At 35.3% G+C, this 14,760-nt stretch overlaps 1 protein-coding gene across 3 annotated transcripts in view; it reads left to right on the top strand.

Annotated features, from left to right (window-relative positions):
• The window catches only part of RIC1 (RIC1 homolog, RAB6A GEF complex partner 1), a 135,584-nt gene that overhangs the window by 75,675 nt on the left and 45,149 nt on the right, over positions 1–14,760 (top strand). For 2 of the 3 annotated variants that reach the window (XR_006295066.1, XM_043566524.1), the window contains exons 4-7: positions 3,332–3,439; positions 9,049–9,191; positions 9,515–9,651; positions 13,992–14,083. Coding sequence is in view for 2 of the 3 variants with exons in the window: in XM_043566524.1 (XP_043422459.1) it covers positions 3,332–3,439; positions 9,049–9,191; positions 9,515–9,651; positions 13,992–14,083 (480 nt within the window). In the remaining variant the exon portion in view is untranslated. The remainder of the gene's footprint in view (positions 1–3,331; positions 3,440–9,048; positions 9,192–9,514; positions 9,652–13,991; positions 14,084–14,760) is intronic. The other variant, XM_043566525.1, reaches the window with a different exon arrangement.

Genomic DNA, 14,760 nt, shown 5'->3' with positions numbered 1-14,760 from the left:
GATCATGACCTGAGCTGAAGTCGGACGCTTAACCAGCTGAGCCACCCAGACACCCCCAAAATTGTGATTTTTAAAAAACTCTACCATTTGTGCTGCATTCTGTAGCTGTCATTATATAAAGAAAAACTTTATTTCATTATCTATTTGATGTTTACCCTGAAATACAGTCTACAAGAAGAAAGAATAGATGGTTGATTCTTTCCCTTTTCTTATAGTAACCAGTTGTGTCCTAAGAACTTCCAGACACAACCAACTAATGAGTGCTTTTAGTATTGTTGTAAATGCAGGGGTTTTTACATTTTTGAGTTTTAACCAATTGCAGTCATTCTTTTTGATCAGATTGTCACATCGTTAGCCTGTCAGAGAGCCCATAAAAATGGTGTTATTTAAATGGCATCCTTGCTTGTCAGATCCAAGGCTCATCTTAGCAATTCTTTGCCCCTGTCTTGGAGTAAGTCAACTCTCCAAAGACCTTTGACTTCTTTCTGTGCAAAATAATATTTTGAAGACTGACTTGATGCTGATTGTTATTGGTTATACTTGCTTTTAGGACTTTTTAGTGCACAGAGATAAAAAGTAAATTTTAGAAAGAAGAAAAGATACTGTGAGTTAATACTGATATCGTTAATTCAAATTAAAGATTAAGATAGAAGTTAAAAGTTTTTAAAAGCTTTAAAATTTTTTAAAGTTTTAAAAGTTACAGTTTCACTTCTCTAGTTTTATATTTGTATATTTTCTCTTATTGATAATCTTGGTTCCTAATAATGTAAACATAATCACTTACTTGATTTATCCTTTTGTATACAGAGTGACTCCAAAATAATAACCACTATTATTATAACAGTATTATTACTGAATACAATTTGATTTTTGTCCGTAGGAAGTTTCCCATTAAGGATGCACAAACTACTGTGTTTCAAAGTTACTTGAAATAATTCTTATTTGTGCTGCTAGCTTGATGTACAGTTAGGTTCGTTTCTTTTCTGTTTTTAGAGATTGGTTATTGTTGATTTTAATTTTAATTTGGTTTATTACATAAAATATTTTCATGTCCCAAAGTTTAAAAAAATGTGGCATTCTTTACCCTGTATTCTGTCTTCCCCCGTAGATAACCATTTTCATTTTACTTTTGGCTCTTCTTTCATTTTTAAATTTAGCACATGTGTATGAACATTTGTTATTTCCTTCCCTGTCATATGAATGTAGCAGATTATATACATTGTTGTGCACCTTGATTTTTCTCACTTAACAACAGACCCCGGAGATCGTTCCAAGGAGTCTAGAGAGTTCTTCCACCTTTCCTTTTTTTGGGGGGGTGGGGGGCTGCATAATATTTTTTTCTTGTGATACATATTTTGATTGTAACAGTCATTTGATGTAATAAATTGCTTTGCATGTGCGTCATCTTGTGTTGCGATATGCAGCCTAAAAATTTCTACCCAAATACCCATTCAAGTGTCAAAGACATATTGGACATGAGAATTGCTGAGTTCCTCCACATAACACCTTTCCAGGAACCCACAAGAATATGTAACCCCAGTAAGAGGAATAAAAAAAAAATAAAGGCTCATAGGAAAGAAGCAAAGAAGTCATCAGGATGATGACAAAGGAAATTATCAGGATGATACTTTGCAATAGACTTAGTCACTAGGGCAATTGGGCACCAGGAGAGATGTGGGGCGGGGGGAGGAAATAATAGGTTATTGTGACAGGTTTGGCCACATAGAAGACTATATTGAGGGTTGTTTTTGTCAAAGCTGTTAAGGAGTCTGAGAAAACTTAGGTATAAGTTTAAAGAAAACCAAGTAAATGAAAGTATGCAGTAAAGTTCACGTCAGGAAAATTAACAAGCTATTTAAGTTAATACTTACATAGAACTGAATACTTCTTGACCCAGAAGTAAAAATTATTTAATCATCGTAATGAAAACATTTTTGTGTACTTAGGAGGATGGGGAAAAATGGAGAATAAGAATGGGAAGTTAGTAGATAATGTCTAAATAATGCTGAAGCAGCGTGAATGTATTGTGGGAAAACATCCAGGTAATTAGAAGAAGGTAATAGCTAAAAACTGAAGCTGGTTGTGTCCTCACAAAAAAACAAAAACAAAAAAAACCTGTTTTTTCCCCTTTGTCATAAGCTTTCTAGCACTATTGGTTTAAATGGTGTGTATGTAGTACTTTGAAAAATAACTTTAAAATTAGATATATGTGGAGAATGTCTCAGGAGATGCATTATAGTGTGTGTGTGTGTGTGTGTGTGTGTGTGTGTGTGTGTGTGTGTGATTAGCAGTCCAGATAGGAGTTCTGTAAACTAATAACTCATGGTGTCTTTCTTAGTAGCTGTCACAGCAAGCATGTTAATTAAATCTGAACCGGTGTGGTGTAACATTAACCAGTTTAGCCATTCAGACGTACACAAGGAGTCAGATATTCCAGGTCATGGCAGTCACAGACCAGGGTGAAGTACCGCCAAGCTTCCATACGGAAAATAACTTAAAACCAGAAAGCAGAAAAAGTATCAATTTTCACCAAGCCAGGAACCTTAAAAGCTGTTGAATGTTAGACTGTTTACACATAATTTTAATAGTGTAGGTGACTGAAGGGGGAGAAATGGCAGGTTCATTGTTGCCAAGGGTAAGTGATAGCTGGTAGCAAGAGAAGAGACAGCTATTAAATCCCAGCACAGGAATTGAGAAAGAATGGTCCCATGCATGCAGAGATAAAGATCCCAGAACTATCGTGTGGTCCTTTTGCGGGGTCGTGTGTGGCGGCTCAATTATGTTGCCATTGATCTAGTCACCTCTCGTGTAGCAGGGAGCTACCAGGTGTAGCCATTTTGCCATTTATTACCAAGTTTTATGTGAAACATTTCCTGTCGCATCCCTGAATTGACCTTAATTCTGATACATAACCCAAGGGATAGAGGAACGAGGATATTGTGTGGCATAAGGTAAGATGAGGTGAGGATTTGGATCCCTTTGGACATGCAGTAGGTAGAAACGTTGTCTATCTCCCAAAGTCGCCCACCTCGGAAAGGGCCATCAGTCATTTAAAAATGTCTATTGGTTCTCTTGAGAATTTGCTTTGTTTTTTTCCTTAAGATTCTTTGCTCTTCTCCCCAACACTAGTTACATTGGTTGAACCCCTTTGTCTAACTGCTTACTCTGCTACAATGGAATTGAAGTCCATTTTTCATTTGAGAACTTCAGGGATTAATGCCTGATTTGTAAGTTTGATTGTGTTTACTCTGATTGGGTACAGATGAGTCACAGAGTGGAGGAGAATTCATATCTTTCTCTTTAATCCTGTATATTTGTATTTTTTTTTTAGAGGAAGTCCACAAATGAAGGGGACACCCCATTTTAAGGAAGAACAGTGTGCTCCAGCATTAAATTTAGAAATGAAGAAAATACTGGATTTGCAAGCACCCATCATGAGGTATAGTACCTTGGTTAAATTTAGCGTTTTGTGATGACAGTATACAATGTAGTTGATCAATCACATGATCAGTAAGAAAGTTTATTTCATTTTTTTCACTGAGAATAATTTTTTTTTTAGCTCTAAATGCTTGATTAACCCCTAGGTGGTACATTATTATACTTCAGTTATTTATTAAATATATAAAGCCCATAAATTGAGTATACCAACTATAATTTTTTTCAGAAATTTATCTTTTTTGGTAAGATCTAGAATTGTTTGAATGATACAGCATAGTTACTTGATACTGATAAAAATCATAGAAGTTGAGGAAAAGAGAAAGTGGCTTTGTTTCTAATACCTTCTCTTAAGTTTTTGGAAAATATTTATGCACTTGGAAGAAAGTTAAGCTTTCTGATCTAAGTATGAATAAAGGTTTTGTGTTAAGGCCAGAATTACCAAAATATAAAAAATTATTTTATATCCATGGCAGAAAATATAAGTGTATGTGTAATTTGGCCTTATTTCCTTAATTCATATTTGACATTCTAGTTGTCTGATGTGTGGGTCTTGTTAAAAGTACATTTTTTAACATAAAGTTTTCACTATAATGGTATTTTTTGTTTCTTTTTTAACAAAGAGTTCTTTTTAACTGAATTCAGAGTTGAAACTGGCCTTCAAGAACCTTTTGCTGTTATTGTGCCCAGACATATGCAATTATGAAATTATAACGGTGATATTCCAGCCTTCTCTGCATCAAAATGGCCAGTAGTCCTTATCTCTAATAAGATTTGCTTTAAAAAATGATAAGAAATATTAGCGAAAGAAGTATTGTAATTCAAAATTCATTTTGTTAGGAGTCATTAAAATCTTCTTGTCAAAATGTCTGCAAATAATTTCTTATGAAAAATATTGATAAATTAGATTATATAAAAGTTAAAAAAAACTGGGGGAAAAAACCAACCATAAGTATGATCAGAGGAAAACATAAACAATGAAAACAAGGAAATATACTTCCAGTGAATACCACAAAGTCCAATTTTTACAGTATGTGAAGACTTCTTACAGCAAGAAAAAGACAGTAGAACAAATGGACACAGAATATAAACAATTTCTTTTCGTTGTCTACATTTCAGTTAATATATTACATAATCTCCTTTAGGAGAGTAAATAAGTGACTTACACATATGAACAGTTAGGTAAAATACTGTTTGGGGGGGAGATCAGGGATATGAACAATATTATACATTGGTGGTGGGAGTATAAATTTCTACAGTATTTATGGAAATTAATTAAGCAGTGTCTATCAAAGTTACATAAGCTCATGGTCTTTGTGCAGCATGTCTATTGTTAGGAATTACTCATACAAATATAGTAATTCAGATGACATGCTTACAGGGTTTTTCATTGTTTATAATAGCAAAAGATCAAAAACCACCTAAATGTCAATCAGTAGGGAGCTGGTTAAAAAGCTTTTCTTACCTTCTGCACAGTGGGAACAGTATGCATGTGTAGAAACAATGAGGGCACTCTTTACTGAAGAAACTTCCCAAATGTGTTGTTGGGTGAAAAAAGCAAGGTGTACTCTATAATAATGCTAATATTTGTTTTTAACGTTTATTTATTTTTGAGAGACAGAGAGCGTGAGTGGAGGCGGGGCAGGGAGAGAGGGAGACACAGAATCCCAAGCAGGTTCCAGGCTCCGAGCTGTCAGCACAGAGCCCAAAGCGGGGCTCGAACTCACAAACCACGAGATCATGACCTGAGCCAAACAAAGTCTGATGCTTAACCGACTGAGCCACCCAGGCACCTCAATATTTGTTTTTAAAAGGGAGCTGGTAGTGTTAAAATATGTATTGTTCTTGAAAAATGTATAAGAAAATACGAATATATTGAACTATATAAATGTAATACCAATGTTTTTCAATTCTTCTCAGTCACAGTTCTAATAAAAGGCTATTTTCACCATTAGTTTTGTTAGAATACAGTACAGATACTGGTATACATTAAAAAAATAAAATTGTATGCAAGTGGCTGGCTATTGTCTTGCTGTGTTTAGTCCATCTTTTTATGTATTTTCTTCAGAGAAAAAGAATGTTGTTTTATTCTTGTTATTTGCATCAGTGTGATCCGGGTTACAAAGGATTGAGTTTAAGTTATGATCACCTTGGTCAGAAAGGTACTCTTGACCTCAGATGTTATTTCAGTACAGAGATTCTTTTTAAGAATGTAACTTGCGACGTAAGGAATTTGGAATGTCTCTGGGTACAAGCTAGATGGACCTGTACAGATATGGCTCTCTACCTATATCCAACGGCAGACCATATGGATCATGGGGATGGGATAGAAAAAGAGGCTTTAAAAAAAGAAATCCTGTCATCTTGTACAAGTTTAACTTGTCAGGTGCTAAGTGGTTTTGTTTGTTTTAGTCAGGTGCTAGTTTTCAATACACACTACAAATTTAGGTGATAGGAAATCTCTAAGGTTTATCTTGAAACTTCAGAAAAATAATTGCTTTTCAGAGCAGTATTATTATTAGCACCTGTAATGCATACTTGTTGGAAATGTGATTGGATATCCTATGTGATTTTGCATTGAGGGAGAAGACACAGTATTTGGACTTTGTAACCAACTATCTTCCTGCTCACCACCAAAAATAGAAATCCTGTGAAATTAGAGATAATAGTTAAAACTTCTGCTTGTAGGCATAATATGGCAAATATGCCATCTTTTAATTTTTGCTTGAAGAAAGAATAGGATTAATGGTAAACGTCCAATGTGTGTTATTGAGGATAGAGAATGTTTAGAAGGTGAAAAGTACTGATATGATCTGTAATTAAACCCTTAGTCTGTTTCTAACTAATAGCAGGTAATAAATATTAGTAAATACCACAGTTTATTCCTTATTTTCCTCTATTCCAGGTACTTAGGAAAGCTGTATTTAGTATATAGTATTTAATATTTGTTAGGTATTAAATATATTTACATATTTGAGAATTGCTGATTATGAATGATATATGTCCCATTAAGAATATTTGATTAATCAGAAATGCTAATCTATGTTTTAGATTTTTTTAAATTTAATTTTATTTATTTTGAGAGAGAGAGTGCACACCTGAGTGGGGGAAGGGTGGAGAGGGAGAGAGAGAATCCCAAGCAGGCTCCATGCTCAGCACAGAGCCCGACGCGAGGCTCTGTCCCACAACCCTGGGATCGTGACCTGAGCCAAAAATCAAGAGTCAGACACTTAACCGACTGAACCACCTAGGTGCCCCATCTGCTTTCAAGATGATACTATTCTTCTAAGGTCCTAAATTAAGGGGTGGGGTGGGGAGGAGACGGAGAGGCACCTTGGGCATATCAGTTAGCTGTTAAAAAGCCCATGAAGTCAATGATTGGAGAGGCTCTCTGAGGACATAACTTAGAGTATATTTATGTATATTTTGTGTGTATTTATACCCAGGAGTGATGTTTCAAACTACTTAAAAACCAGTGCAGCATGAAAAGACCTGTCACAGTGATTATTGGTAAAGAATCCTGATATCCCCTTATTCCAGGAATCAATCTTTAATTGTTAGATCTTTGTAACACTAGCAGTCAGTGGGCACATAGTTGTGTGGTGTGGAGCAAGGCCTATTTACTAACTTTAGGGAAGTACTCCGTATTTTAACAACTGACCTCAGCCTTTGTTTTAATGAGTTTATTTACTTCAGTTGAATGAGGAGGATCTATCTTTTCCTGTGGATTCTTTGTCATATTTACCATAGTTATTGTAAAGTCATTATCTTTTAATTCCAACATCAGGATTGACCAAGTCTATTTATATTGATTGATTTTTCTCTTGACTCTGGGTCACGTTTTCCTGTCCCCACACATCTGGTCATTTTTGTCCTAGCGCTGGGGATGACAAAGTAGAGATTCTGAATTCTGTTAACTTTGTCAGAAGAGTGCTGAGTTTTGCCTAGTAGGTGGTTAAATTCCTGCAGGGTGACCTTGGTCTTGCTCCTAACTGTCATATGCAGTGATTCTTCTAGGGAAATAGGAACAGGGGAGAGGGAGGATATAGTTGGAAAAAACCTAGGCTGACTCCTGCTGAATGAAAATCACTGGTAAGCTAGTGACTAGTCCACTAAATTGCTTCTGTTGACATGTAGTGGCAGATGTAAAACCTAAAGTTTTTATTCTCTACTTATTCCATGCTACATGCAAATGTTGCACTAAATTACAAATTTGAAAGGGAAGAATATATAGTATTTCAAAAAGTGAACTTTCTGTAAACTCAGTTGATTACGAATGTTCTTCTCTTTTTAATATTTTTGTAGTTGGGAAGAAAACAGTTCTTCATTGTCTGAAATTCTTGGTGAATGAGTCCTTGAGCTCAGCTTTTAAAGGATTGAAGGTTTATTTAAGAATTAAAACATTAAAAACATCTCTCCCACCATTATGGATTAAAATATTTCTGAAATATACTCTTCTTAAGTATGAAAAGAATTTTAATAGTATTAATATAATAGGGAGTATATATTATGGACACCACATTTTTAACTTTTTCATTTCTTTCTTACATTTGCGTTTTTTGTAGCATTTGATACTCTTAAGTACTTTTTCCATCCATCTATTCCCTTGGCTTTTTTATATCAATTTCCTCTGGTTCCCCTGGTTCTCTTTCTTCCTCTATGCCAGTGCCTTTGCAATGTTATTCTTGGATTCCCTTTTCCTCTCTCCTTTTCTCCCCTTTTTCCTCCTCCCACAAACATTGCGTGCCATACATAACTAGCACTGCCTTAGGGGCTGGGCACATAAGAGTGAGCAAAGTGGGCATTTATTTTCCATTAGGTAAGTAAATGTTAAATCTCTTTGTAAATAGTGTGGAGATCATACTCCATAATTCTCACTTAAGTCAACTGAGAGGTCTTCTGAAAGGAGAAACTATTGTTTTCACCCCAGAATCGCCAGCACAGAACATGGCACCTGTCGTGGAGCATGGGCTTTATAAATACTTGTATGAATGAACAACATGAGGCTCAACAATACCCAGAACTGTGAGCTCCAGTAAAGTATCCTCTAGTCAAATGAAGTTCCTTGAATTTCAGTTAGTTCAAAGGGAGCAAAGTTAAGAAATACGTTCTTCTGTCACAGTAGCCATATTTGAGGTATGCAGTCACTACATGTAGCTGCTGCTTACCATGTTTGATAACACATTTCCATCACTGGGGAAGGTTCTGGTGGCCAAGGCTAGAGGATTACTACCTCTGTACTTTATGGCTCCAGACTGTCAGCCTGTCATAAGTTGTTCTTTTTATGGTTTCTTTGCCTTTGTCCTTTCTTGTCATTTATCGTCTTTCATCTTTGAATTTACTGTTTGAGTATTTCTAGTTTTAACCAAGTTGATCAGTTCATGACTGTGGCTGCACATAGTCTTGTATTTCATCCAGAATTTCGGGTTCTAGATTAAATTATACAAAGATGAAGCTACTAGATACCTAAATTGTAGATAAATGACAGTTTTGTAAGTGGTTTCATGATCCACTGTATATGAACATTCTCCAGAGCCATTACATTCATACTCCTTGCTTTCCCAGTGTGCTCTCCTAAAGTTCATTGATTCTAAATTGCTTACTTCCCTATAGTTTGCAGTCCATGCTGGAGGATCTCCTCGTTGCTACTTCTGATGGACTTCTTCATCTTATTCACTGGGAAGGAATGACAAACGGAAGGAAAGCTATTAATCTTTGCACAGTACCCTTTTCAGTAGATCTGCAGTCGTCTAGAGGTAGGTATACTTTCTGCATGAGGTGGAGCCAGGTGTTTATTTTTGATATAATCTGGTTAGATATTTTTATGGATGGGCAGTGATTTTTTTCCTTTGGAATGAATTATGCAAGGGGGTGGGGAGAGAGAGAGAGAGTGAGAGAGAGAGAGAGAGTGAGTGTGTGTGTGTGTGTGTGTGTGTAGGAAGGAATAGTTTAATGGTTTGGTGTTGTTAGGTCATTATTTTTGCCCTTTTAACTGTCCTTATAGGGTTTGCAAAGAGAAATGTGAGGGAGTTATTTACTGTATTTATATTCGTATTTCATGTACTTATGTTTTCATCAGCAGGTTCATTCCTGGGTTTTGCAGATGTGCACATCAGAGACATGGAATACTGTGCCACACTTGATGGATTTGCTGTTGTGTTTAACGATGGTAAAATTGGATTTATTACTCCAGTGTCAAGTAGATTTACTGCAGAGGTATGACTTACTTTGGAGTGTTTATTTTCTCTATTTTGCATTTACCAGTTTTAGTTTTTGTTATTAAATCCCACTGCCACTTCCCTTATTTAATATTTTAGGGTTATGTTAACTAATTTGTAAATCAAAATGATACATATATTATACTTAAAAATAATATAAGTAGACAATTCTATTAGATGTGTTGAAGAAAAATGATAGTTCCTTCCCTCTTTCTTGCACTCTTCACACTCAATTTCTATTCTCAGAGACAATGACTTTATTTTTCTTTACTGGTTATTTTGCGGTTTATCTCCACAGCTCTGAGTATTTAATTTTTAGTTTTTAGCTGGTTTATTGACTCCTTCTGTAGAAAAAGTTCATTTGCTTCTCTGTTCCTACTGCACTCATATATTCTTCCTGTCTTCCTAATACAGTTATTTTGATTTTAATTAGATTACTATTCATTGTTTATATTGTTACTGCTATATAAAACCTGTTAGTACCTGAGCCATGGATGCTGTGATTATTTTTTCTTTCCTGCAGGTTTCCCTCCCACTGGGAATTAATAATTATTCTTTATGTTTATTTACTTTTTATGTACTTACCAGTAACTCAACCCTAGACTGTCTGCTGGTTGTGTAAATATCCTCTTAATTCCTTCAGGCACATTAGACGTTCTGTTTGTTTCATCTTCTTTGAAGTAATTTCTCTTGGAACCTTCTGGCTTGCTCCAAACTGGGCTGCTGGCTCACTATACCTTTAACACAGTTGTATTTTGGGGCTGTCCATCATCCTGAGGATTTCCTTAATGCCTTTATTTGAAAGAGCTCTTTCCATAGTTTATGGTTAATTAATATATGTTTAGTTAATATATGAATTTGGTTGCAGTGACAGAGACCCAAAATAAAAATTTGGACTCACTGAAAGCTGTGGGTTTTGCTGGGTTTGGTTGACCCTTATCTTCATAGGGTGAGCTGACTGGATTGTTTCCTTCCCTCCCCTCTCTGTATCTGGTGCTCATTGGAAGAGAGTCTGCAGTCCTTTCCAGAGAATACGTACCTGGCCATCCCAGTAGTCTTGGATTTAAGTTATAGACGTGTTAAATTAGAGGGTCCATATTCACTTACCCATGTTTTCAGTGTGGTCCAGAAACCACTAGGGTTGTTTTTTGTTTCGTTTTTCTCCAAAGAAAAAAATCTCCATTTTTCTGTTGGAGTGAAGGTGGGATATTTCTTAGCTGTTGAGTTTGGGAAGGTACTGTGGGACTGCCCAGCTGGTGCTTCTACAGGCTGTGAACCAGTCCCACTGCTTGTGGTTCAGTCTTTCTGAGAAATCTCAATCCCCAGGCCTTCTGTGTGCCCTACAGTGTAAATTTAGCTGTTTCTCTAAGTTAAGGATTCTACTCATCCATGTGCTTCGTAGCTTCTAAAACTTAATGATTCTACCTCCTCACCCATTCTTTTTCCTTGTAAGTTTGTGCTTTTTGAAAAAAATCTTTGCTGTTATAAAGTTGGGGATTTAAGAGTCAGAGAAGCTAGATATTCAGTCTGCTCTCTTTGACCGAAAAAGATTTTAAGTTTTTAAGGGCATATTACTTCCTACAATGTCAGCTTTAATATTCCTAAAACTGTTTTCCACTATCATCTCTACTCAAATAATGAAGTACTAAACAGTACGTTTGTGGTAACATGTCAATATAGAAGAATAAAAATAAGCTTTTGGAGAATAATTTTTTTACAAGGTATATTTGTAAATTATGTTTGGGATTTAAATGTTTTTTATTGAAAACAAAAATCCTAGAACTGAAGAAGTAACTCATTTCTGATGATCAGCTTTTACTAATTTTCTTAGTATTTGGTTAAAGAAAATTTTCCAATAAATTAAGAATTTAAAAAATAATGAAAAGCAGATGGACATTATTAAATAAGTTAGAAAATACAAATTACAGGAGAAGAATACATATGTGTATTACTGGTAATTAGGAAATACACTGATGACATGTTTATGTTAGGCATTATTTAAGTGCTTTGTAAAAATTGTTTGACATTTTTTGATGCATTTAACAGATGTCTTAAAATATGTCAGATTATGTCACTCCTCTGCTCAGAACCCTTCAGTAGGTTTAGATAATTAGGACAAAACCTGCCGAAGACAACTAGAAAAGCTGGAGGAAAAATACTTTTAAATGTGCCTGAGACTGTAAAGATTGATCGGGTGACGGAGGCATAGGCCCAGTGAGCTAAGCCTGGTGTTTGAGGCTATGGTGAGCGTGAACAGCAGAGCTGTGTGTGGTGATGTGGATGGGTCTCACAGACGCACTGAGTGAAAGCAGCTAGGCACAAAGGAATGTGTGCTATGATTTTATTTTGTGTAAAATTAAAGGAAAATAAAAACATAGGCCATTCTAAATTAGAGTTTGTATGGATGCATGTTCTTAAATATTATTGGTCTAAAAAAAAGAAGGAAGGGATTACCTTTTAAGTCTGGATACCGGTTACTTTTGTAGTAGTGTGTGAGGGGATATTGATTGGGAGGGTCACTGTTGGATTTTTAGATACTGGTAATTCTTGGCCTGACTGCTAGCTAATTCCACAAGTGTTTACTTTATGATATTATTGAGATGTACAATTTTGGTTTTGTGTATTCTTCTCTAATATAATTGAGTAATTATAATGGAAAAGTTAAAAAAAAATTAAAGACCCGCCCCCCTCCCCCCAGTGACTCCCCATATATAAGGGAGAAAAAACCCAAGAAGTTTTTGTAGTGGCTTTCAAAGCCCCATAAATCTGGTCTCCTTTTACCCCTTTTACCTCGTCTGTTACTTCTCCTTACCCCATTCTACTCCATCTGCTTAGGCTTGTTTCATGTTCTTTGAACATGCCAGAAATGCCACTGTGATAGGGCCTTTGTACCTGGTATATATCTCCTTCGCTACTTTCCTCTAAATGTACCTTCATGGGAAAAACTGTTTAATATTATATCCTTTTCCTATACTCCCTGTAATTGCTTCACTGTTTTTTTCTATAGCATTTACCAACCTCCAATATACTATACAATTTTTTTAACTTGACAGCTTCCTAACATATAAGGCAGGGATACAGACAAGGGTTTTGGTGTATTTGAATACCTGCCATATCCTTAGCACCTAGAGCAGTGCTTGGTGAAGAGTGCTGGAAAATATTTGTTAGAGAAATCAGTGAATTAATTTCAGTCTGAGTGGTGGTCCGCAGAAATAATGCTCAGTGCTATCTTTACACTTTTTTTGTCATCTAAAATAGTTTGTAGTCTTATTATTAAAAATGAAAAATAAAATTCCTATGAAAAAGAAAGCACATAATGCCGTGTTTAAATAGTGGATTATATAGCTCATTTGGGAATTAAATAAAATTTATAGTGTTCTGTTTTACACAGAGCTATAATTATATTGGATTTTCTAATGTTTACTGTTGGGATCATCCAGAAATGAGTGCTATATTGTAGTGTGCTGGGTTTTTTTGTGCTTACTAAACTAATAGTCACGATGACCTTAGCCTTAGAATTTATAATCTAAGACATCCTTGATTTGACAAATAAAAACATACAATGGAGCTGGATCTATTGTTTCTATATTCAAAGTAAATAAAATAGCATTTAAGCTTAATAATTTATTCATTGATTGAATGCTTAACTTGTTGAATGTTAGCCATTGTATTAAGTAATTTACGTAGATGTATGTTCTCATTTAATCCTCAAAACACTCTAAGAGATAAGTAACTTACAGATGAGAAAACTGAGGCTTGGAAAGGTCAGATAATGGTCTCAGCAAGTGAACAGTAGACCTGAGATGTTGGGTCAGACTGCCAGGTACCACGCTGTTAGCCATACCAGGTGACGTGCCGTACTGTAAAACAAAGGGATAATAGAGAATAGTGGGCACTGGAAAATCACTAATTCCTTCTAAAGCTTAGACCAAATAAATTTACTCTTTGCCGCCAAGGGAGAAGTTAAACACTGTGTGCTGCGTGGTGAGGATGATAGTAGGGGGCAAGTTAGACTCAGTTTCTGCTGTAAGAGGTTTACTTTCTAACAGGAAAGTCATCTTCTTTTAGTTTGGGTTTGCAGATTGTCCATTTTTTAGTGTTTTATGAGTAGATAAGCTAGCACTGGGCTGAGATCAAATGGGAATATTTATTGAACTATTGAATGAAGTTGATACTTTAAGGGAGAAAATTCAGATGGTAGTCCTGATGGGATATTTTCCTGTGAAACCAGATCAAGCCAAGCCTTATGGAACTGTATGTTTCCTGAAGGAGAATTATACTGATTACAGTATATTTGGACAGCACTTTTAAAACCTTCGTTATTTTTCTTTATTACAGCAGCTCCATGGAGTTTGGCCACAAGATGTTGTTGACGGAACTTGTGTAGCAGTAAATAACAAGTACCGACTCATGGCGTTTGGTTGTGCAAGGTAATTGATAGAGTCCTCTTCATTTTAAGAGTTGTTGGCAAAAATAATGGGTCTTTAAATTTTTTTTAATATATATTTTGAAGCATAAAATGTTGTGCATGCACTTGTAAACCTCGTCATGCCTATCATAGTTTAGGAATCAGCTGTAATATAAAATCTGGAGGTATTTTATTAGATTGAAGTAAACAAATCTAAAGAGCAGATTTCAGATATTGAATGTTTTAATTTGTAAAGATGAGCTTTTCTCCAGTGGTAGGAAATTGAGTTATAAGTTAAAAAGATTGAATCAGCCAAAATTTAATTTTGTTCTTGATTGTTTAAAAGAGGATCAAGAAGATATTTTTCTTTTTTTGAAATAATCCTTTCTTTTTAAGACATCAGTGTTGATGTTGCCTTTGAATTTGTGGATGTGACTTAGTTAATGAGCACATTTACAGCTCATACCTGATATCAGTTTCTTGTTTTAATTCCAATAATGTAGGTTTTAGACGTAAAATTAAATACAGATTATTCATTCAACAAGTGTCTGTGTGTCTCCCATGCACGAGGCACAATTCTAAGCGCTCGAGATATGATGGAAAACACTAAGGTACCTGACTTTCTCAAACTTATATTTTAGCTCAAGTAAAAAGCTTATATTGGATCCTTACTTAATAAGGAATACTTTACAATATGTG

This window comes from Prionailurus bengalensis, chromosome D4 (genome assembly GCF_016509475.1).
Source record: "Prionailurus bengalensis isolate Pbe53 chromosome D4, Fcat_Pben_1.1_paternal_pri, whole genome shotgun sequence".
NCBI classification, from domain to species: Eukaryota; Metazoa; Chordata; class Mammalia; order Carnivora; family Felidae; genus Prionailurus; species Prionailurus bengalensis.
This window is presented reverse-complemented; position numbering and strand designations above follow the sequence as displayed.